Source organism: Rhodamnia argentea, chromosome 6 (assembly GCF_020921035.1).
Source record: "Rhodamnia argentea isolate NSW1041297 chromosome 6, ASM2092103v1, whole genome shotgun sequence".
Lineage (NCBI taxonomy): Eukaryota > Viridiplantae > Streptophyta > Magnoliopsida > Myrtales > Myrtaceae > Rhodamnia > Rhodamnia argentea.
This window is the reverse complement of record NC_063155.1, coordinates 8918724-8942519: the sequence shown is the minus strand read 5'-3', so window position 1 is coordinate 8942519 and position 23796 is coordinate 8918724. Positions and strand designations below refer to the sequence as shown.

The window sequence follows — 23796 nt, the reverse complement described above, 5'->3', positions numbered from 1 at the left end:
GGGCCCCTGGATCTGCAAAAAGGGTCATAAAACATTTTCAGAGTACCTTTGACCAAACCCCCAATTATGTTGATGGGATGTGCAAAATTACACTCCATCATCCATTCCAGCTTCATTAAATTTGAATTCTAGAGGCAGCCTAGTGTACGTTCGAGCTTGCCAGCTAGTGATTGTTATGTAGCCGTTGGACGGAATTTTGGTGCAATTAAAGGTGAGTCACACATTATGGACCAGCTGACTCCATGTATGTTGAGACCTTGGTTTTGAAATTTGAATTTGCTCATAAAGATTAAAGGGTGTTTAACCGCGAAGTTAGATTATACAATTCATCGCTGTTAGCACAGAGCATGGAGTTAATGGAAAGTCGAATCGATATCCCTTTTGTGGCTTACCTCGACCCGATGACGCGCTTCAGATTTGCGGCTGACACCTCTCGACACAAAGGGCCGAGGTCGAGTGCACTGCCGCTAGGCCGCTTGGTCTTGGACCATTGAAATACCATGTCTAGAAGTACTGAGCTATGAACCAAAGCTATATGAGCTAACTCAGTGCTGATGTGCATAACCAATTTCAGCTTCATGAATCAGAATGAGGAGCCCAACTGAACGACTAAAGAACAGGGAGTGGGCAAGAAGCTATAATGCCAAGCAAGAATTCCAAATGAAAATTGGAGACTTAAGAGCTTCCAATTCCATCTGGCTTGTCCCTCAGTAAATCCCAAGACAAACTAGCAAAAGCAACGTCTTCAAGATTCAGCTTCAGCCTTCCATCACGTGAGCCCACTCTAGAAAAAGCTACTTCTAACATAAGGAAAGTGACGAAAGCAAAAGGGCAATGCAATTTCCCCAACTCTTGTAAATCAGAACCAATGTACAATTTACAAAGAGGATACAACATTGCGGTGTAGCTTTTATAGCCTTACAGAGGACTTTCCCTACCTAAAAAAAGGCTCTCCAATCTTTCTCCTTTTCCTCCCTAGTCAAGCGACCTCAATCTGCTCTTTGTACTGTAGTTTTAAACAAGAGGACATACGTCTTTTGATCCATTGAGAAGTACATGAACCCCCCAACCGAGTGTGTCACAAAAGACCCAAAGCTTGTCCCTACAATGCAGTGCCAAGCAGGTCCGTAAACCCCATCAAACTCCTGCAACACCCACACATGTTCATCAATCAAAAAACCGCAAGCAGAGACCCAGTAAACTTACTAGAATCCTATGCAGAAATCTGGTTACCTTCTTGAGTGTGAAAGCAAGCGCCTTGCAGCTGAACTTCTCAAGGCTATCAGAGGCCTTCCTCGCACAGTCCACAGCATGAATCTGCATAAAGGGTGGCATGTCCACTGCAACAACTCTCACTCCGCTGCTCGCGAAAACATCACCCAGCTCAACCTGTGCGCCCCCGAAGGACCTCCTCCTCCTACCACTCGCCACCATTGAAGACGTCGAATTCCTCCTCGCACCATCAACAGCCTCTTCGTGGCACTTCCTCAACTCCTCCTCCTCCTCCACCGACAGAGACGAGAACTTGACCATGTCAATCCCATCTCGAGACACCTTAATCTTACTCCTCTCCTTCTCAACCGCCCTAGCTCCCCCGTCCCCATCCTCCCATTCCCTGGCCACCAATTTCTTCGCCTTCACCGCACAGTCGCCCTTCGTCTTCTTGCCCCGCTTCCCCACTTCTTGATTTCCCTTGCCTTGCTTGGCCGTGGCCGAGCAAGAAGAGAACTTGGAAGACTCAAAGTCTGCAGATTTATTCAAGGCCTTGGCTTGCAAGAGGGTGTCTACTTTAGTAGGCGTAGAGCTGAAATTGGTGGGCTTCTGGGAAATTGCAATCCTGGGCATGTCGAAGGGCTTAGAGGGAATGGCGGGATCTGGGTCTTCGACTATGGCTATGGCGGTGGTGATAAGGGCTTGCTTTGGGTGCTTCTTGAGGGTGGGTTGAGTCCGGGTTTGGAGCTCTGCAGCTGCCATATCGCGCCTGTGCTTGGTGCGGTGTGCCATGGAGGTGTTGGTGGTTAGAGAGAGAGAGAGAGATGTGTTGTGATGTTGGTGCTGGTGTTGGAAGGAAAATGTGTGGGCAGTGACGGGGGAGAGAGAGGGTGGGGTTCACTGGATTGGGACATGTCTGGTCTGGCTTGGATCTGTCGCTGCCTTGTTCTAACATGCGCCGGAGGAGGGGGAGGGGGAGGAGGATGAGGTTGAGGGCCGGTGATTTGTTTGACCGTTGACTTGATCTGTTCCGAGGGCAGGCATCGGATGCGCCCGGACGCACGATAAGCTCGATGAGCCTGTCTTCCTTAGCTCGTGGGGAACCTGCGGTTGCTGCTGGTCAAAATCAATTCAATGAGCTCTGAACGCAGAAGTTATGGAAACAAATATGACTCGACTCTGACCATATTATGGCATTAGGTACGTTGAGGCCGATAGGAACACTACAACATGACATGAATACTTAGTTATATGAATAATCCAAAATTCTATTTCCAACGCGTAAGCGCGTTATTTTGTTACCGGAAATTTCATTCCTCAGTGAGTGGGCGAGAGCGCTGATATTTCCTAATCCATCAGAACTATCGAGTCGATTTTGCTTATAATCCACGGTTCCTGTGGATGACGATGGCGATCCGATTTGATCAAATAGGAAAGGAGAGACCCTCGCGCAACTGTGATGGACAAAAATAATACCTTCCAAGATCATCGAATCCATACAGCAAAATCTGTCGTCCTCTTTTTGTTCAGATTCTATCAATCCCACGAATCTGTCATTTCACGTGAAAGAGATTTAATGAAGTTGGTGGAAGATGACCCCATTGCAAAGTTTCCGAAAGCAATGTCATCTTATCTTACGCGAGAATTACCAAAAAAAAATCATACTCCTGTTATAATTGTGTCAATTGACTTAATGACGAGCAGGAAGAAGAATAAAAATGAAAGAGGAAAAAAAAATTAAAAAATTAAAAAAATATTAACCGTCAGTAATTTCCGATTAAAATTGACTAGGTAGACTGAATTGACAAAAATATAAAATATTTATAACTCAATTGGCAAAAAAAAATTAATACTGAATTAACACAATTATAATAGATTTAAGACTTTTTTGGTATTTTTTCCTAGACCTTCCAAACCTTTCCAATAACCGGATTTTATAAGAAAGAGACTGAAACTAAATGCATGTTCACGGCATCAGATAAGTAAATGAGGATGGCTTACGTGACTAATGAGGTGAGAGTGAGAAAGACATCAATATCAGAGAGCAAAGAACCATTTGGGTGGTTAAGTATGTATACTTATAACTCAATCATACCCCCTGCGCTAATTTAGAAAAAAAATATCAAAGTTTTGCCACAATCGAAAAACAATACCCGCCGTCCAAAATCAATGCGGTGTTAGGATATCCAATCGAATTTATCCGGCCTTGTGCTTATAGAACTAATAAACAACAGAATGCTGGCAAGCCAAGGGAAAGCCAAGCAGTCTCATTTGCAGAGAAAATGCAGTTCAGTAGAGAGGGAGAGAACAAATCCGACTTAACTCACCACATCTCAATAAGCAGTTGCGCCGCAGCCAGTGATCGAGTCACTCGAGCTGCTCGGAAAATTATCAGTCCATGCAGAAGGGCACAGGTTTTTAACTCTCTGACCTCATCTGCAAGCACAATCACGAGCATATAATCTGGAAGCATGGACCTAAAAAGCTTCATCCAGAAGGCTTTCTCGAATTCCCGACCGAAATTTTTTACAAAGGAACGTGGTTCAATACTCATGATAAACAAGAAATCTATGAATCTTCAGCTATCCTGATAAGTAAGAAATGTTTCCCTACCCAAGGCTGAAGAAATATACAGATTTGACAAACTGGAAGCCCTTGGGAACAACCAAACACCACAGCAGTCACCTCTCGACGCGCCAAAGCGAGTTACCTGACAACCAAGCAACTAGCGTCAGTTGACAAATACAATCATAAACACGGGTTCCACGCCGCCAATATAGATATTAAAGCTCTTTAACATTTCACCAGATCTGATCATCTTTCAACACTTGCTCAATCAGGTCAGCAACAAGTCAATAAAGGTCCAATCGAGTAAGCAAATCAAGAAGACTACAGACTATCATTCCCCCACTAATTTGGAGGAATCCCCTAAACTACACTACGAAATCGGCTCCAGGTCCTTGGTGGATATAGCCAATTACCAATATACACAATGAATGGAAAGAACAATAAATAGAGCCCAATGCATCTAGCAAAGCTCGTAATTTCTAATTCCATGGACTAGGTAGTCGAGCATCCTTGAAAACCGAAGTGCCGCCAGATGCTGCTGGCGATGGAGAGGAGGCGACGTAATTTGTTCCCGAGACAGAAACTGCAGGATGATTTGCTAGGTGAGCTTGGAGAGCTGGAGGAGCAAAGCGGGATGGACTACCACCGACGGCTAAGCTTGATCGTGAGGGATGTGGAACCTGCAAACAAAAGTAAGCACCAGATATTAGGGTTCTCTCAGGAATAATATGTACTTCGAATTCTAACGTCTGGATTTGTGCTTGAGACAACTTTAAATTCACTCGATACGGGAACTCCCTGTAAAGTTACAGAATTGTAGTTATCAAGAAGATATAAGTCCATCATCATGTCTTTCTCTTATAAGAGCAAATACCACAACACAAGGAAAGCAACTAAATTTCTCCCTCTTGCTAAGGAGGATAATATGTGCTCCAACCTGTTTCCTTTTTTTTTTGGGGGTGGGGGGAGGGGGGGTGTTTGTTGGTTTGGGAAGGGGGAGAAGCTTAGAGGCTGAGAATTGAGAATTTAAAATGTCATCAAGTCATCGAGTGCCATTGCCTTTCAAAACTTCCAGAGGCTTATCATAATAATTCACCATATAAGTTTACTTCTCACATCTTCAATATCTCCTCATTATGAGCACTCATCATTAATTAGTACATGGTTTTGACCACATCGAGTACTATTTAGCATAGAATCACCACCAGGCACTAATGTGCTTCTGTGTTTACCTACACATTCAATAGCTGCTATACAAGGGACCAAAACTCTCAAAGAGAAACCCAACTTTTTCTTCCATAACAAAACTGAAATAAAAAGGCGAATGTTGTAATTTCTACACACAGATCGGTGAAGAAAGTCCATTAGCATTGGAATCACCAAGTAAAGCTAATGCAGAAAGAGTCATACTTCTGATTCTTCTTTTCTGATCATTCAAAATTTTCGTTTTCCATTTTCTGTAATGTAATTGTAGAGACACATCCAATAAGGAAAGCTGCCATAAGACAATCAAAAGAAAGTGGTGAACAGAGAAAACTATTCTGGAAATATAGAGTTACTAACGGCTTTTCCTCACTCAGTTACTTTTGGTCTTCCGATACCACGTCAAAGTTCAATCTTAAAATGTTTAGTGAGCATCGAGGATGCTATTAACGGATCTGTACCAAGCCATCCTGTTGCACAACTTGTTTCTCATCTGTAGGGATACCAACCTTAGCTATTAGACACGTGCTAGCAACTGCCTACCCTAATACAAATTACAACTCCCCTGGGAGACCATTTGAAGTATTTGGTCGATCAAAATTTAACATAATGCGATTAAGAATAGATGTATTTAACTAAAGGTATATTCAGTCAGTACATTTTCAGAACTGCCTAGGTCTTAAATTTGCAGTCGGAATATTCAGCTTTCCCTTCGTAAAAAAACCCAATCAGACATACAGTCTTGTAGGTGAAGCTCTAATTAAAGAGATAACTTTGTCATTCCCTGGTCTCAAGCAAACTGGTATAATGCAAAAGACTAGTAATTCAGAGAAACATGGCTGTTCATACCGTATTGTGCTGCGACAAGGCAGGCCTTCTAAGAGGGGACTCCGAAGATGGCGACACACTGCTCATGCGATGCATAGGCCGAGAAGGCATTATATGGTTTGAGGCATCGTCTGCTTCTCCCCCTTCTGGATCACCGACAAGATGGGCCTCGTAGCCCATTCTAGGAGTATTAAGTCTGGTCATTGAACCAGAGTCATTCATAACATCCACATGAAGTGGAACTGATGGCCGAACAGCCATTCCTTGCATGCTGCTCCTCCTCTTCAATTCCTCTTCTGCATTCAAGATCTACCGGCAACATATATTAGTTCTCTATTGGCAAATCATGCATTTGTCTAGTTTCGCTTTGAGAAGAAGAAGTCCACTTACATGCTTCAGAACTTGCACTAAACTATGTTTCTTGGCATTCAAAAGTTGCAACTTATCCTCAACATCCTTCTTCCTTTTCTCTCTGTCGGTTGACGCATCGACTTTATCCGCAGCCTAGCAAGTAAGAGTACATCAAATTCTATCCGTCACTTTGAATAGGTGGATAGAAAGTACGCAGCCCATCAATTGGTGCTTCTCCCAAGGTTCCGATGGATAAGAATTTGCATATTGCAACTAATCAACGCCAAAATTCACCGAAAGCAACATCCTTTTCAGTTCCAGCGTACATTCTTTCAGACAACAATCGATTGACCTATGCCTCTCTCTTCGAATAATGCGAGAAGGATGAAAATTTAATAGCCAAATTTAAACTCCGTACCTGCATCGCATTCTTAACCGGCTCCTCCTCCTTCTCGGCAGGCGAGACTTGAACACCTCCACCTCCACCGCCATCGACGGACTTGCCCACCCAATCAGGTTTCGCTTCCGTCGAAAGATTCGTACCGTCGATGGCTTCTCTATGATCAATAACCTCTTCCTTCACCTCCAAGGCGACAACACCCTTCGAAGTCCCTTCGCCGCAAACCTCGACCCTTCCTTTCTCTACTTCAGGCTCGGGCGGAGGCAGACCGCCGTTGAGGATGTCGGGACCGGAACCAACGTCAGGAGCCGGAGGGATTGACGCGGAGGGGACGCGAGAGAGGGCTCGAGAGCGGCGGTGGAGGAGGGCCTTGAAGTCCCTGGGGGAGAGGTTGCGATTCGGCATGAGCCATCGGCGAGGGAGGTCGGGCACCCGGTGGAGGTTCCCTCTGTACAGAGAAATCGCCACCATTTTCGCTAGGGTTCTCCAAGCTGGTCGAATCCGCTCTCTTCTCCTCCGATGAGGTCGTCGCGGCCGCGGGCGCGAATTGAGAATCTGTAACCGGTTACGGGTTCGCCTGCGAGTTCTTGGATCTCGAAATCCATGGCGTTAATGGTTTGTCCCGGGCCATCTTGGCGACTCGACCGCGCACCCAGAACTGGACCGGTCCAGACCGACCCGGCCCAATTACATATGCTTCTAGAGGGTGGTAAAGCCCGGAAAGATCCCGGATGAAGCTCCAATGGAATATCTAACTCCCACTAAAGCCGACTTTCGTTCCTACTCAATAAATGAATCTTATAAGCTCCCTTCTGCCTTTACGCTCGACGGCCAGTCTTAATCTTGAGTGAGTGGAAGGGCCGCTGCCTAAGTTGTTAGCATCGGCTAATTGATTATTGTGAATCTCATGTGACCACTTTTGTGATGGCCATCGAAATCAGATCTCACCGTCACGGCACGGTGTTGGGTGATTGGAGCAACAAAGGTGACCAGTTCAGAGGTGGTTGTCGGGAAATTAGTATTGAGGTGGTCATCTGATCAATACCCTAGAATTTCCATGTCTCGTTCTAAGCTATTTGTTTAATTTTATCGCCTTATCCTATAATAAGCAACAACACATAGCCCGTCACATTCGATGGTTTCATAACAAACGGCGAGTTGCACTACAAATCATAAATCTTGCATACAAAAATCGATCACCTTCTAAACCATTAGTTGGTTTAATCAAGTCTTATCACTTTACCAAAACATGTAATCGAGTCATGAATTTTCGATTGTTCATTTCACATACCTTTCAATGACGCAAACAATTATTGGTATTGTTCATCGAAAGGACACGATTACATCATTTAGTAAATGTTTATAACTTAATTGAATCAATTGAAAGATTTAGCTATTGATTACATTTCATACAAAAGGTTTAGGATTTTTAATAACACTTATTTTCGAAATAAATGATAGGCTATAGAGATTCAGTATAATCCAATCTTACATTATTTACTGACAACCAAACATGTATTTTGTATTCGAAAATAAAAGGCTTGCTATGACAATATAACTTGGGGTATTCTATGAAGCCATAAGCCCTTCAGTATACTCCTATTCATATTGATCGGATAATTGTGGATTGTAGAACTATTAGTGACCAATGGTCGACGGGCGGCCTAGCCCGTCGCCTAATCTTGGGAATGAGTGATCTTGGGTAACATTTGGGTAACATTTTACGTGAGAAAAGCTTGGCCCACCAATTCGGGCCTAGCTTTGGCCTGTCCAGCCAGAAAATTCCTTTGTTGATCTTAGGGAAAATTTCAAATAAGGGTCCAAAATGTCTTTATTTTCTCAAATAAGGACATGTAGTGGACATTATTTCAAATAAGGGCATCAAATACCTTCATTGTCTTAAAAAAGTGCCTAAAATGAATATTATTTCAAACAATTACATAAAGTGGTCATATTAGTCTCAAAGAAAAGCCTGGACTAAGGGCAATTTAGTCTTTTAGTTTTGATTTATTTTTTTCCTATTCTTTTTCTTTCTTTTTACCGGTGGTTAGCCACCAGCGTTGCCCAAATAGGGCTGGGCACGGGCCACCCTTGCCTCGCCTAGTGAGGGCAGGCTTAGGCGAGGCCACCCTCACCCGCAGCAGGCCCTCACTAGGCAAGAAGACCTTTGCTTGCGTCGACCCTCGCCGAGCAAGGTGAGGCGAGGCAATTTCTGGCAAGGGCCTATTGGCCCTTGCTGAGGCTCCAATGGTAGGGTTGCGACCAGCCTCCAACCTATATTTTTTTTTACTTTTAGTTTTTGAAATTATTAATTTAATTAAATTAAAAATCGGGTTGAAAGAGTATTTTGACAAAGATGCTCCTAATCGGCCGGCAAGGTCAAGTCCTTATTTGAAACAATCATGGCTACTTCAGGCTGTTATTTGAAGTCGTTACGCCACTTCAGGCCCTTTTTTGAAACGCGGTCCACTTTGGGTAATTATTTGGAATTTCCATTCGATCTTATGTAATGAGCGAATTACACAATAATTTGTGCTTGACATTAAGGGTATATTTGTTTCTTGAAAAATGAGTAATTCATAAAATATTTTTCTAAAAATGATCGATTGTATCACTTAAAATAATTAGTCGATAAAAAAAATACTTTTATCATAGACAACCAGCCGTGTCTAGACATTTTTCGTGGATGATGGAATTCTTTTTCTTTCATTCGCTATTATGAGCGATTAAAGCGAGCATTTTTAGAAAAAATATTTTTGATATCACTGATCTTCGAGAAACAAACGGAGACCATACTTGATGAAGGCCTCCCAATACTCACTAAATGCTATGTAATATTCTCTTGTGCCGTGAGAAAAATCAAAATTGTGGAGGGTTTAATTATCGCGACCGCGTTTTGGCAACTCCTCCATCCTCGATTGGGATTTCTTCCAATAAAATCTCGTTGCCCTCTGTATTTTTGTTTAGGTTGATTTATCTGCACATCCCTTTAGAAAACTATCGACCTGATGTTCGTGTTTAACATATCGAATTATTAACTAAGCGGGCAGTTGGCTGTTTTACAGAAAATGAATGTAATCGATGTCTTCTTTCATTGCTGCCCGTAACCTATTTGAATGAGGGCGGGAAATGATCGCCAGGACGGACGGACCCGAATGACGAGTGGCTCCTAACAAGCATTCAAATGGCAAATGAGGCAGAAGTAGCTAGATTGCACACCGAACAGAAGTGAAACTAAAATTAACTCACAAAAAATGGTCTTTTAAGGCAAGGACATCATTCAGCATTGCAATTCGAGTATTAAGCGTGAGAGAGCACCACCGGGATGAGTGACTGTCTAAGAAGATGCTTAGTATTTGTATGCCAAATAACAAACTCATGAAACTTGGTATGAGAAAGGTCGAAGCGGATAATTCTTCAGGTGAGTTAATCCAAGAGTATTCAAATATAGTATCAGAGCAAAACCCCCTCATGTAAGTGTGTCATTCGAGAACGAACACAGAGAAGTCGGGGGTGTACAAGGACACCATTCAACAAGAATTGGGAGTAGTCGCCATAGGAGAGGGCTATCTTAAAAAGCGATCCCCGGCAGGCTTCTAAGTTGGCGAATTGTGCAAAAATGAACTAAACTGCAAACCGAATAGACGTAGAGCATTTTTTAATTACAAGCATGAAATCGAAATTACTCACAAAATACGCCTTTTGATGTCCAACTTCGTTTAGCATTCAAATTCCAATGCCAAATATACTTAGACGAGGACACTGTCAAGTCCACTTAAAAAATGCTTACATGTACACTAAAGAATAAAATCACAAGTCTCGTTATAGAAGAGTTAATACCATCAAAAATCTCAAACTGCTACACCCGTATCAAATTTATCCCAAACTATTTTTTTGAACATAAAAAACCCCACACTCGTATACATGTGGCAAATATACTCCAAACTAATATCTTGACTACCAAAAATCCTAAATTCGTATACACAAATTTATCCTCCCTTAAATCGGTTAATATTACGAAAAATCTCAAATTGATATACCCGTGACAAACAAATAATAAAAATCACAAACCGGTATACTTGTCAATTGCCGCGTGTCATCGAACTTAGCAATTTGATAATAAGATTTCATAGAAAACTAATAGGAGGTACGTTTGCCACATGTGTACCGGTTTGAGATTTTTTACGGTTAAAAAATTAGCTTTGAGTAAATTTGTCACAAGTGTAATAGTTTGAAATTTTTTATAATCCAAAATATATTATAGGGTAAATTTGTCACAGGTGTACCATTTTAGAATTTTTTATGATAAAAAAAAACAGTTTGTGATAAATTTGCCATTTATTCTAGTTTGGAATTTTTCATGGTGTTAACCCGATATAGAATGGGCCAAAGTGAATAATATTTTGAGTGATTTTATATATATTACATTGCATACATCTCGAACCAAAACTTTTTGTAATAAAATTGTTTATGAAGTTTATTACCATAATTCATCTTTTAAATGCACTTGTCCAATACTAACCACTTCTCGCATTTAAAAATTTGAAAGTAATCTCCAGCTCAAAACAATCATCATCTTCAGAAATTTGAAAATACCTTCCTATAATATGTACAAGTGTTTGGGCACGTGTTAGCCCGTGCTCGATTGGATTATTGTGTAAGGAGAGAGGCAAATATATGCGCGCAAGACAATAGTTTTATTTTCCTATTTTTCTGTTATGGAAGAGGAGCAGAAATTCGTTTCACAATGTAATTTTATTTTTTTCTTTTCGGGATAAATTTTTGGTCCAGAAATAAGTATGTAATAGAAATGAGAAGTATAATTCTTCTACTTTTCTATTTTTGCAGCAAAGACAAAAATACGAATTCTTTTTATTGCTCACTTTCTCTCTTTTACTTGCAGTCTCCCTCTCTCTCGAGTCCCTTCCGCTGGTCCCCATTCGCCCGTCACACTCCATTGGCCGTCGGTCCATGGCCATCGTTCGTCATCCACCGATCGCCTTTCATCGGCCACCTCTCTCGTATCCTTGCCTTTGTTCACCATTTGCCCCTCTCTTGTCCCTGCCACCGTTCGCTAGCCGCCAATCGCCATTCGTTGGTGGCCGAGCTCCGGTCCTTAACAGCCATTTACCAATCGCCAATCACCATGTTTTTGGTTTCACGGTTGGGCTTGGGTTGCTACGCCGTCTGCCGGTCACCGTTCGCCGGCCCTTGGTCTCCATTCGCGGATCGCCGGTCTCCATCTTCCCGTCGCTAGCCCCCGATCTCCGTTTCGCCTTCTGTTAGTAATCCAATTATAGGATTTTTTATGTTGTTATCAAATGAATTTCTATTTCGGAAATATAAATTTTGTGACGTTATCAAACGTATGTATACTCAGAAATTCGTGCACGGAATATAAATAGAAAAATCTATTTTTAATTAATATAGCCCGAAAAGAGAATAGGTGTCACTGTCACCCTCAATAAACATATAAAAGAGATGTCCCTTTTAGTCTTTTCATTATTTATTGCGTGCGTAATCGTAGAAACTTAAAAGAAAAAACGTGATAAATGACACTTTCAACTTAAATAAATACTTCGACCAAAAAAAAAAACTTAAATACAAATTGCCATTTGTCACTCTTCCAAACATGCTTAGTCGGTGCCACTTCAGCTCAAAAAAAAAAAAAAATTGCTCTTTGTCCGTCGCGGAAGGAGTAATATTCCTTGGAACGGCCCCGTTTCATTGGAGCCCTTTTTTTTTTTTTTTCTTTGCGAGGTTTAAAAAAAAAGGGGGGAAAAACCCAAGTTGACGTCATTATTTTCAAAACGTTAGGAGAAACGACGCCGTTCATTGACTGTCTGATCGTTTCGCCTCTCTCTTCCTTTATGTCTCAACAATAATGTCTTCTTCTACGCTCACCTTTTTACTTACTCGTCTTTTATTGGAAGAGGCAAAACGCCGTCCCGTTTTTAAGCCATCTGCCTTCATGAAAACGCTCTTTAAAATCCCGTCCTTCAATCAAATCGCACCACCCTCACCAAAGTAACCGGCGGGCTCGGCGTCGGACACGCATGTCCGACGGTGAGCGCACCCCCGTGTTTGTCCCCGACGGCGGACGCTAACAGTAGCCTCGTGATTCGCCGGAGCTTTACGGTACGCGATTCTCAACGCTTTTCCTTTTTTGGGAAAGTTGGGAAACTATTGTAGGTCAATCTTTCGGGGAAGTACCTTTTTAATTTGTGAACGACGCTTGTGTCATCCCGACGGTGAATGTAACAAGAGTCTCGTATTTACGAAAAGCCCACGGTACAATTCTCCACGTTTTTACTTCATGGGAAATCAGGAAAAATCCACATCTCAATTAAAATTCTCTTTTTCACCGTCTCTCCTACTAATTTGTGAACGATGATTATTATCCCCGGCGATGGATGTAACAACAGTCTCGTAATTTACTGGGGATTCTCGATATTTTTCCTTTTTGGGAAATTGGGAAAAATCCGTATCCAATTTAATTATTTTTTTTCGGTCGCTTTTTCCGGAAAGACCTTTTTAATTTGTCAAGGATATTTCCTTTTTCCAAAGAGAAGAAGGAAAAAAAAAATTCCAGAAAAAGGAAAAAAAATGTAGAATTTATCTTTTTTTTTTTTGGGTTGGGAAAAGAATTTATCCAAAATTCAGAATTTTGCCAAATTTTCTTCAACCTCTGGGGCGACGGTCTATATAAACCCCAAAAACCCAAACGAGAAAGCAACAATAATAGTCAGCGACGTTTGAGGGAGAGAGAGAGAGAGAGATAGTTTCTCTCTCTAGTTTTCTCTCTCTAAAAGCGATTGAAGCAGGGTGGGGGAATCTCGGGAGGGAATCCGTCCATGGCGGACACGTTCTGCAGGGACTGCAACAAGCAGACGGAGGTGGTGTTCGACCACGCGGCGGGGGACACCATCTGCTCCGAGTGCGGGCTCGTCCTCGAGGCCCACTCCATCGACGAGACATCCGAGTGGCGGACCTTCGCCAACGAGTCGAACGACAACGACCCCGTCCGCGTCGGCGGCCCCTACAACCCCTCCCTCACCGACGGCGGCCTCTCCACCGTCATCTCCAAGCCCAACGGGTCCTCCGGCGAGTTCCTTAACTCCTCGCTCGGCAAGTGGCAGGGCCGCGGCGCCAACCCCGACCGCAACCTGATACAGGCGTTCAAGTCCATCGCGATCATGTCCGACAGGTGAGTGCCTCGCTTCGATCCTCGCGTTGCATTGGTGGTTTCGTCGTGGGTACGGGCGACTGGCTCCTATGGCAGTTAGTTGTTGGGGTATCTTCCAATTCATCGTGTGAATTGTGAGAAATTTTGGAATAGTAATGGCTCTGGGTAACAAGGATGCTAATTGTTTGAGCTCGTATAAGCTGCAGCTTCTGTTACTAAGGGCAGATGAGGTACATTGCACGCCTGTCATGTTAGGGCATGAATCTATAGATCTGCTTGGTATGGTCAGTGTCAATTTAATCTCCCGGACTTGGGCTTAGCGTGTGTTTGAATTGATTTGTGCAAGCTATGGGACATTTTCCCTCCTCTTCCCTGTATAATTACGGTCTTTATCTCAAGGTAACCGATGTAATTTGTTGTTTCAGGTTGGGACTCGTTACGACAATAAAGGTATGCCGGTTCTATTTTCTTGCTTCCCCAAGGTTATATTTTGTAAATCGCTGAGAATGCTAGTAACTTTACTAAGCAATGTCGGGTTTGGTATTCTTTGTCCTTCTGTTTTAGCCCATTTCCTTGGGGTTCTTTTTTCTGTTAACAGGCTTGTGAATTTGGTTGACAGGACCGAGCGAATGAGATATACAAGAAGGTAGAAGATCAGAAACCTTTGAAAGGACGAAATCTAGATGCGATATTGGCTGCTTGCCTCTATATTGCTTGTAGGCAAGAGAACAAAGCTCGTACGGTGAAAGGTAATTTTCGTGTTGCATTTGCTTCGAAGTAGACTCCTTATCCGTGACCTATCTGAACGTGTCAATCATGTCTAGAAATATGCTCTGTTGCCAATGGAGCTACGAAAAAGGAAATTGGCCGAGCAAAAGAGTTCATAGTAAAGCTGTTGGAGGGCGAGATGGGTCAATCTGTAGAAATGGGAGCCATACATGCTGCAGATTACATGGTATGCTTCTTGGTGGAAAATTTGGGTCTTTTTGCTGCTCCCACTCACCTCTACTCTTTTCTTTCAATTTCTTGAGTGAGAGAGTCAAGCCATTCACTTTATCTGTGAACCATTAGAGACGTTTTTGCTCTAATCTTGGAATGACGAATCAAGAAGTTAAGGCTGCCCAGGAAGTTGTCCTGAAGTCTGAAGAGCTTGACATAAGGTCAGATTTTCTTGTATTCATGTGTATACCACGTGTTTGGCAATTGGCAAGTTTTTGCTCTCTATCCAGAAAAAGGGAAACTTGAAAGAAAGTTCTGGGTTGCTAAATTGAAGAAAATTTAGGAGGCCCAAATTCATTTGTTTTTCAATGATTTCTCTACGCATCTAGCTAATGCCTGATTAATTAAGGTTGCTTTTTCTCTGGTAGTGTCATGCATAAACTAGACAAACAGCTGTTTGTTACGAGATTTAGGTGCGAGGTATCTTTGGGCACTGTAGTTGGTCTTGCGCCTAGTGACCTTATGGTGCATTTTTATGAAATTTTGAGCCACAATTTTGTCAGAGGAAATGCATGCTCCATAGTTTGTGCTATGGCTTGCTAGAATATTCTAGGCACAAGTATGCATTAACTTTTTTGCAAAAGAGTTGGGACTATCTTACTAGAGTTCTCACATGATTGTTCTCATCCGTATTTGTACTTCGCCTCAATCTATGCAGAAGGAGCCCTATATCCATTGCAGCAGCCGTTATCTACATCATAACTCAGCTGTCTAGTGACAAGAAGCCTCTTAAAGGTTGGAAAGCCCAGACTTCTGGGATATGATTTATGCACTTGCTAACGCTGCCTCAATGACTGAACATAAGATAATTGCTAATATTTGCAGATATATCAGTGGCTACTAGAGTAGCGGAAGGGACTATTAAGAATTCCTACAAGGATCTTTATCCTCATCTGTCGAAGATAATTCCCAGCTGGTTTGCCAAGGAGGAGGATCTTAAAAACCTTTGCAATCCTTGAAATGTGTCAAAGGTGATGATTATGCTGAACTGCAGAAATTTGATGCTGCGTTACTTATTGGGGCATTGGAATTCGATTTCTTAGTGAATGCAGGCTGTATTGCAATAGGTGTCCTCAGCAGATGCCGTAACAATGTTCCAGAAGAAGGTGAAATGAGAGCTGAAGTGCAGAAATTCGTTTCGAGTTACCGACATGGGGAATGGCTAGACGTAGAAGGGGCTTCAAGTAGCCGAATTTTGTACATGACTAGGATTTTCTGTATGTACCGGGAGCTCCTGGGTTCTTGGTTTACCGCAGATCTCGTAAATCACTAGGGAAGATATCTCAAATGCTGTCAGTGTTAGGTCCTCTAGGCAAATAATTTTTCAACAATAGTCTCGATTGTACTGCTCTCTCTATTGAAGCAATTCAATGTCAGTGCCTTGTCACCTCTTATCTATGGACTGAAATATCTAAACCTGTGCACACGCGGCGCAAGTTTGCGGTCCCAACTGTCTCCCTCTCTGAAATGAGTAATCAGTAACCAAGTTTGACGGCAGCTTCAAAGATCCACTCACCCCAAACAGCACGATAAAGGGGACAATCAATTGGATGGGCACAGTGAATTCCATGATGCATGATTTTGTTGAAAATCTATGTTCTCCAAACTTCAGACGTCGCTACCATGTCAATTAGTATTTTGTCACTCCATCCCGTCTATTCATGTGGGAATTTGTGCCTCTGAATTCATTATTGGGTCGCTCGACTTCTGGAGATGGGAGATAGAGCGCTGGCTTGTACTGGCTGTAGACTCCAAATTTAATGCCGGGCTGAAAAGAGAATTAAGACCAAAGTCCACGGGACTTCATTTTTTGTCTTGTCTACTTAATCCACTCGTGAAGATGGATCAAAATGAGGCCTATGCATGGGGCGTGAATGGACGTCGAATGATCAAACAAGAGTCGGAGATGGAAAAGAGAAGCACGTCCTAGTCAAACAGCAAGCGTTTTCAAGTCTTCCGAATAAGAAAGACCGTGTCAAAAGGGAAACTTCTTTCATTTTATCATAACAACGTTTTCAACAGATACTGCTGCTTCTGCTGGATACCATCGAAACCCCATTCGCAATTGCAGCACATCCTCCTGTTTCGTTTGTAAAGAAGGAACAGGTCGAGCAGTTTTGGGAAGCATTTTGAGCTGGAGTCTCGAACATCAAGCACATATCTATCAGCTTCAAAGTGTGAGAATCAAAATGCTAAAAGGATACACAGAGAAATGATGCCTTCAAAGAATAGTTAGTTGCTTAATCAGGGATGTTGGTGCTATTACACTGACGAAAACTTCCTGAGCTCGTAATATGATTTTATGGATCCGAACAACCCTAATGCTAACACGCAGATCATTGTAATGATCACCAAAAATTAAAGAACTACAAGGGCATTAAGCCTTAACATCAAAGCGACACCTTTCACATATAAGTTAGATGTTATTGTACATCGATTGGGCCGAGTCAACGTCTCCCAACAAATCCCAATCCATCCTATGGATTTTTCAGAGTGGCCATACTAAAAAATGACTATCTAATCTACATAGCTCCCTACAGTGCGATCCCACTGGCTGGCAAAGCAAGTGCTCACTGTGGCAGCTGCTTCGGCTACGCCATAAGAGAAAATCCGATCATAACTTCCTCTGCAGGCTCGTTACAAAATTTATAGCACCTCAGATGGTACAATGAGCTTCCATCAGAAAGTATTACTAACCTTGTGGGAGCTTTACATATCATCTTCATCATCATCCTTCGTTTCAGGGTTAGGACCATCATCAAAGCCTGAACCAGGAGCAAGCTCATTGAGGTCAAGAAAACGTCTTTTTGGTTGATCAGCAACTTCCTCTTGGCTTGGGCTCTCAATTCTCTCAGCAGGCTGAATATCTTCTTTTTCTGCTGTATCGGGGTGATTTGCAACAGGACGATTGACTTTGAGTTCCTGCTCATTGCCATTCATTTCTGAATCTTGACTTTCCATTGAATACCCCTCACTCTCAGTTGCTTCTGATTGCTCATTGGATGCAAGCCACTTGTCAGGTTTTGCAGTCTCCGTTTCAGATTCTGAGAGCTCATACTGTCGATAGTTTATACGATTCCTCGTCGCCCTTTTACTACGTCTCAGACCTGACTGGAGTTCAACCACCGATCTTAATTTGGTTTCCCTTCGCGTACGCCCAGGCAATTTCTTAGTCATTCGAGGCTCATCGCTTTCCTCATCACTCATACCCAAGGAATGTTCCTCTTCCTCTTCCTCCTCTTCTTCTTCTGGATTTTCTTCATCCCAACGATACTCCTCATCTCCCTCGGAGCTACTGGACACCCTTCTCTGTTTGCGTTTCCTGAGATACTCCTCGTCATAAACAGCTTCTCCAACAATATCATCATCACTGTCAAAGTCAGCCTCATTATCTGATATTGCTTCAACAAAGTCTTTCTCCGAATATCTCTCAGGCCTCCGTCTTTGTCTGTAGCGTAAAGTTTTAGTGATGAATAATTTGATCAGTCAAAAGATATGCTGTAAAACCAGATTTTGACCTACCTTCGGTCCAAGTTTTCGGGTTTTTGATCGTCATCAATGTCATCAAAATCAGGTGACCCAGGAGATACGGCGCTAAAACCAGTGTACGGAGAGGCATGCAAGAGTTCGCTCCATTTGCCATTTGTAGAAGCTTCAGGTTTGATGAAAGCACCTTCTCTTCTGTTAATAGGTTCCGGTGAAGGCTGCTTACGCCTGAAAAGTACATGAGAATTGCCATTCATAGTCAGGTTATGTATGAAGGTGATATCATAACTAAGGACTATAGCGAAGCATAAAATTCAAATTCCATACTTGGTTATCTTGATAGCCTCGTTGATCGATCGGTCATAATCATCTGCAAAATAAATTTACATGCCCATCAATATGCATGATGGCTTTATCATCATTATATTAGAAAATTGCATGTCAAATCCATAGTGGAAAAAGAAGAAGAAAAAGAGAAAACACAGCAATTTGCAATTGCAGATAAACCAAATCAATCAGCTTAAATAGATGAAAATTCATCTTATGAAATACAAGAGGATTTCAACCATTCAACTAAAATGTTTTAAGTTGAAGTTGACAGTGTGACCAAACATCAGAAAGAAAACACGAGAAACACAGCTCAAAGAAAATATTCCACACACTCAGACAGCAAACGATCTGCTACTAATGAGGCAATACAAGTACATTTGAGTAACGAGATAAACAGCTTTGGAATACGAAAAAGGCATGCTTGCCCATTGTGTGGAAGAGTGAAGAGGGTTTGGAAAGTTGAGGACAATAAACCCTTGAATTGCTAGAGAATGATCCCAACATATTTCAGCAATCAGAGTAACGTTCAGTCAGCCGCTTATAGAAGAATCATATCAGTAGAGAGCATTTTCATGATGGAACTTTGATGAAAATATGCAAGAATTGCTGGAATGAGACATTGACTCCTTTCAAAAGGAAATATAGCGCACAGACAGGGAGGAGTGCATTGCATCCTACATTCAACTTTGATTTCCAAAAGTTGACAATGCTGTAGAAACAGGACACAGAGAAAGAGTGATTTTTATGTTCTTTACCGAAAGTATAGGTGACAGGTTTCCTATCACGAAGGGAGCGTCCAGGAGCAAGCCCATCCATGTTCAAGAAATTATCAAGCAGAAGAGCTTCTCTGTGTTGCTTTTTAAGCAGTCTCTCTTTCCTCTGTAAATCAAGCAGTTACATTCAAAAAATTACCAACAGATAAGGGGATGACACAGTAACATCCTGGGATGAACAAGTACTGGAAAGCACAGGTAATTTGGAACTGTCCAGACATTGAAGAGGCAATATTGCCTTGACCAGGAAAAGAGTTGCGGTACCTTGTGAACTCTTTCAATCTCGGGAAGCATGTCTATCTTCAACTTTTTCCCCAACGACACCTCTGTCCTGTTTTTACTGGAGAAAAGCTTCTCCTGGAACATATTACTTGTGATAAGACAGAGCAGCAGAAACTGATGAAGGTGGGAAAACATAAATTTCACATGCATAGCATTTGCAACAGATGAAGCAAATCTAACTTTTGACTTAAAAGAACATAGGAGTTCCCATTTCTTTTCCACCATCATTGCTCCGCCTTATTGGCTGGGGGTCCACTACATAGTCAGATAAAAGAACCATCTACAATTGGTTAACTATTCTAACCCAGGAATATAACCATAGATGCTTTTTGTAACTCACGGATACATCTTGAAATTCATCCAAATTGGTTGCAACTGTTTCCCACTGGTATGATGCAATGGGGATGACCTGGGAACCCCTAGCCTTTGCTCGTTTAACCTCAACTTTCCTTATCTCCCTGTAAAGTCGATGACCAATTATTGGATCATCTTCATACCTACACCAATGTCAAATAATTCTTACAAAATTTGAAGTATAGAAATTAAAATATAACACTTCACTATTTATGAATGAGAACAAACTATGACGGACCTCTGCGGTGTAAGCATGTATTGAGAAAATTTCCCGCACAGCACAGAAAATAAACCAGGCGTAAAAAATAAACCACGTGCAAAGACAAATCAGTAACATGGGGAACTGGATGGTTGATAAGTTCAACCACTCACCAATAATGGATTCCATTTGAATCTCCTCCAATTCGCTCCTTACGGAAAGCTGAAAGGTGAATGCCATGCTTCATTGAATTTTCAATGAAGCTCCGGATATCTTCTTGCTACAAATAACATAAGAACTTTACTTCACTAGTCCTGTCAAAACTGAAAAGACAATGACCAAAAAAAAAACTACAGAAGAACATATCAACTAGATGAATGAAAAATACAGGGTCCAAAACGTACTCAGGTTTGATCCATCATTACCCTAGGGCCTATCTCTGGAAAGGATGGAGACACTCAAGTAACATCTGAACATTCAACTGCCAGACCAATATCGCATACATTACCTTGCTTCCCCCCCCCCACCCCCCAAACCCAAACCAAAAAAAAAAAAACACAAGAAAAAACCTTTTAAACAGAACAACTATTTACAGAACAGGGAAAAAAAAAAGAAGCTAGATGAAGGGTTCCTTTATACAAACATCATAAGTGCCAAAATTAAATATACGTAAATTCACTATGGAGTTATGACATATCTAGGCATTTCACAATGTAATCTGACAATATCCTTATTCTATTTGAATGAACTGCATCGGACATAAATGAAAGACCCGGCGACTTTCGGCCAGTCCTCAACCATACCGACTAGCATTAGTTTCATCGAATCGAATTCAGAAATTCTGCATGGTGAACTCAATGAATTCAAGGTAAAATCTTGAAAGTAATAAGAAGAGAGAACAACTAAGTGATGATACAACTTTTTCTCAGTGCAACACATAGAAAAGTCAATTAGCTGCGCAAGTCTCACTTAACAACTTTCTAGATCTTTTGGTGAGAATAAAAGTGGCAGTAAAAGAAGCTGTATCCCATCTTATCAATGGGATCAAAGGATTGTGTGTAGTACATCCAGGAGGGAAACCAACTTCATATTTGATATGGCAAGCTACTTGTAACAAGAAACATCAGCAGCAAGAGAGTAATCATAACCAACAACAAACCTGAATAAGAAAAACTGCGCCTTTCTTAGGTATATCCCAGATATTCCAAGACGGAAGCGACTCGATAATGATCATATATAATGATTAAAAGGAATAAAACAAATAATATATGTGATATTCTGGCTTCAAAAAAACAGAACTCACAGATCACAACCAAAGAGACGACTACAAAGTACTGAGCGGGTATGGTCTCCTATGCTAAAAGTAAGGTAATTCACCGCCCACAATACTTTCACACCCAACAGTAACATTATCTTCTAAAGCCCATTTACCAATGAGATGCCGTTGGCCATGCATGTATTTGATATATTATTTCTCTAGAAGTACTTCAGAGAGATGAATAGATATTAGCAAGCAGAAGAGTATGTAGCAGGATGACATTATTCATTATCATGACTAAATGGATACCTCTACACGAATGTCACATAATGCTTTCAGGATCACCACACGGACCCCGGGGTCAAGAGATTTATAAAGTTCAACCTCAGTCCTGAAAAATCAACTCAACGTAATAAGATAGAATCAGAATATGCTCCCTAAGTGCAGAAAAATTTAACGCATAAACACTCACCCATGTGCCGCAACAATGGGTAACTCCCCTTCTGCAACCTGTAAAAGCTCAAATTAACCTCAGAGGCTAAAAGATAATACTACATGTGAACTGTTGGTTAAAAGTAATAGTAGGTTCGAATTACCCAATGCCACCAGTCTCTCAACTTTCTGCACAAGACGGTAACCCAGGTATCACGTGTAAGTGCCATCCTTGTAATAGGAGGGATTGCCTACAAACGAGTTAAGATTTAAGCACAACTAGACACAGTTCAGTACCAAGAAAAAGTTACCGAAAGTAGCAGAAGGCACAAAAGGAAAAAACAGCCTCCAAAATGTAACTGCGGATTAATTTCTATCAAGCAAAACTTCTAGCAATTAACTAAAGTCACTTGCACTCAGCTTCACCCTCAGTGCCGCCGCTCCTTAATCGTAATGTTTCATCCATCGCCCTGCTCACTCCACAAAAAAAACTTAATCCCCGGACAAGAAATCTTGCCTACTTTTCTCAACCCTCACAATGAAAATGATATTAGACTTAAAATTGTATAAGGCTGATAAAACCAGAGTTCCTACATTCCCAAATTATGGCAGATTTTTAAGGAACAAACAACACACTTGATGGATTTCTGGCTAACAATACATTTCTGGGCAATTGCACCAAGAAGATAGTGTACTACTTCAATGGCCGGTCAGATTCCATGTGACTAACCAACTAAGATTCAGGCAACTTGACTTGGAAAGCGCATTACAAGTTTGAGCACATCAATGATCTCCCCTAATGTAAAAAACTGCGACCTTGACAAGAAAGCACCAACCTTCAAGAGAGGCATGTGTATATCCCCCAATGTGTCATTGGGTGTGAGCAAAGCCGTTTCAAACTCTTCCGCAGAAAACTCCACCGAGATATTCAACAAAGGTCTAAAAACCTGCGCAAATCAAAGCCAGAATAATCAAAACCTCCCCACAAGAAGAACAGCAAAAACAAAAACTTTGTGAATGAGCTCACACACATGCAAAAAATTAAGTATCGAAGCCAATTCCCACATGGACCGGAGGCTCCACCGAGGCAGCTGGGCCGCCTCCGGAGCAGCCACAAGCGGTGTGACAATTCTGCTGCTGGCACATTGCGTTGGCGACTCATCCTCGCACCGCTCGCGCTCCTCCTTCTTCGCAGCCTTAGGCCTCCTCTCCGCCGGGCCCTGCTGCTGCAGCTGCTGCGCAGCCTGGAGCCTGGAGGCAGCCCTAATTGCGCACGCCCGCGCCGGCCTCCCGCTCCTGGTGGGGACCACGACCGTGCCGTTCTTCGCCTCGTCTCCCTGCCCCTTGCTCCCGCCGTCGCCCCTGGCGTTCGGGGCCGCGTCCGCGCCGGAGGCCAGGTTCTCGGCCCGCGGAGGAGGGTGGTCGGGGGAGGATCGGTCGGAGGGGATCGGAGGGGGCGGTTCCGAGGACATGGTTGGGGGAGATCGGGGGAGGGTTTAGGGAAGTTAGGGCCGGGATTAGGCGGCGAAGATCATGGCGGGGTCGAGCTCGGTCGAGGGGTTAGGGAGGGAGGGATTGAGGAGAGAAGGTGAAGACCATCACGCGCGCGGGACAGGAGAGTGGGGAACGAGAAGCGACTTTTTGCTGCTTCTGTAAGTGAAATTTGAAGAGAGAGAAAGAAGAGAGAGGGACGGAGGGTTGAGCCGAAAGAGACGAAGGGTAGAGAGAGAAACAGAGAGGGCGAAGAGGAGGAGGACGAGGACACCTGAAATTCGTATTTGCTTTTTCTTTTTTCCTTTTTTTTTTCGTTCTTGGTGATATATCGATTTTAAAGAAAAATTTCAAATAAAGATCTGGAGTAAATCTTGTTTTAAAAAATGCCTGAAGTGACCTAATTATCTTTAAAAATAGTTTGACCAATGATATTTTTGCCAT

General features: G+C 42.3%; 4 protein-coding genes across 5 annotated transcripts; 1 reads left to right on the top strand and 3 right to left on the bottom strand.

Annotated features, from left to right (window-relative positions):
• Positions 1-819: 819 nt before the first annotated feature.
• On the bottom strand, positions 820-2311 carry LOC115741447. The gene is made up of 2 exons (XM_030675347.2): positions 1234-2311; positions 820-1145 (listed from the first exon to the last, which is right to left on the bottom strand). Exons 1-2 carry the CDS (start codon positions 2002-2004, stop codon positions 990-992), a joined length of 927 nt encoding a protein of 308 aa, XP_030531207.2. The 5' UTR covers positions 2005-2311; the 3' UTR covers positions 820-989.
• LOC115741443 (transcription initiation factor IIB-2-like) lies at positions 1895-16183 on the top strand. 2 transcript variants are annotated; one of them, XM_048281365.1, is made up of 9 exons: positions 1895-2038; positions 13327-13769; positions 14174-14198; positions 14368-14497; positions 14573-14703; positions 14820-14908; positions 15406-15482; positions 15573-15718; positions 15800-16183. In XM_048281365.1, the coding sequence occupies exons 2-8, from the start codon at positions 13417-13419 to the stop codon at positions 15704-15706; spliced, it is 939 nt and encodes a 312-aa protein (XP_048137322.1). In that variant the 5' UTR covers positions 1895-2038; positions 13327-13416; the 3' UTR covers positions 15707-15718; positions 15800-16183. The 2 variants fall into 2 exon arrangements, with proteins under 2 accessions (XP_048137322.1, XP_048137321.1); XM_048281364.1 differs by having other exon boundaries at positions 15791-16183.
• On the bottom strand, positions 3461-7285 carry LOC115741442. The gene is made up of 4 exons (XM_030675339.2): positions 6581-7285; positions 6202-6315; positions 5833-6120; positions 3461-4460 (listed from the first exon to the last, which is right to left on the bottom strand). The coding sequence occupies exons 1-4, from the start codon at positions 7031-7033 to the stop codon at positions 4260-4262; spliced, it is 1056 nt and encodes a 351-aa protein (XP_030531199.1). The 5' UTR covers positions 7034-7285; the 3' UTR covers positions 3461-4259.
• Positions 16184-17133: 950 nt separating the features above from the next.
• Positions 17134-23581, bottom strand: LOC115741438 (DDT domain-containing protein DDR4). The gene is made up of 12 exons (XM_030675332.2): positions 22893-23581; positions 22698-22808; positions 22026-22112; positions 21902-21939; positions 21739-21820; positions 20345-20451; positions 19959-20115; positions 19601-19693; positions 19319-19442; positions 18561-18603; positions 18270-18461; positions 17134-18195 (listed from the first exon to the last, which is right to left on the bottom strand). Exons 1-12 carry the CDS (start codon positions 23331-23333, stop codon positions 17457-17459), a joined length of 2214 nt encoding a protein of 737 aa, XP_030531192.1. The 5' UTR covers positions 23334-23581; the 3' UTR covers positions 17134-17456.
• Positions 23582-23796: the final 215 nt, after the last annotated feature.

Excerpts from the sequence above, each read along its gene's own strand:
- LOC115741443 (XM_048281365.1), top strand. The coding sequence starts at position 13,417 with ATGGCGGACACGTTCTGCAGGGACTGCAACAAGCAGACGGAGGTGGTG. Across the intron at positions 14,498-14,572 it reads CAAAGCTCGTACGGTGAAAG|AAATATGCTCTGTTGCCAAT; the intron begins GTAATTTTCGTG and ends AATCATGTCTAG. Across the intron at positions 14,909-15,405 it reads TCTGAAGAGCTTGACATAAG|AAGGAGCCCTATATCCATTG; the intron begins GTCAGATTTTCT and ends CAATCTATGCAG.
- LOC115741438 (XM_030675332.2), bottom strand. The coding sequence starts at position 23,333 with ATGTCCTCGGAACCGCCCCCTCCGATCCCCTCCGACCGATCCTCCCCC. Across the intron at positions 19,443-19,600 it reads AGATTGAAAGAGTTCACAAG|AGGAAAGAGAGACTGCTTAA; the intron begins GTACCGCAACTC and ends CTTGATTTACAG. Across the intron at positions 18,196-18,269 it reads CCCGAAAACTTGGACCGAAG|ACAAAGACGGAGGCCTGAGA; the intron begins GTAGGTCAAAAT and ends TTTACGCTACAG.
- LOC115741447 (XM_030675347.2), bottom strand. The coding sequence starts at position 2,004 with ATGGCACACCGCACCAAGCACAGGCGCGATATGGCAGCTGCAGAGCTC. Across the intron at positions 1,146-1,233 it reads TTGCTTTCACACTCAAGAAG|GAGTTTGATGGGGTTTACGG; the intron begins GTAACCAGATTT and ends TGGGTGTTGCAG.
- LOC115741442 (XM_030675339.2), bottom strand. The coding sequence starts at position 7,033 with ATGGTGGCGATTTCTCTGTACAGAGGGAACCTCCACCGGGTGCCCGAC. Across the intron at positions 6,121-6,201 it reads TAGTGCAAGTTCTGAAGCAT|ATCTTGAATGCAGAAGAGGA; the intron begins GTAAGTGGACTT and ends TGTTGCCGGTAG. Across the intron at positions 4,461-5,832 it reads CCTTGTCGCAGCACAATACG|GTTCCACATCCCTCACGATC; the intron begins GTATGAACAGCC and ends TTTTGTTTGCAG.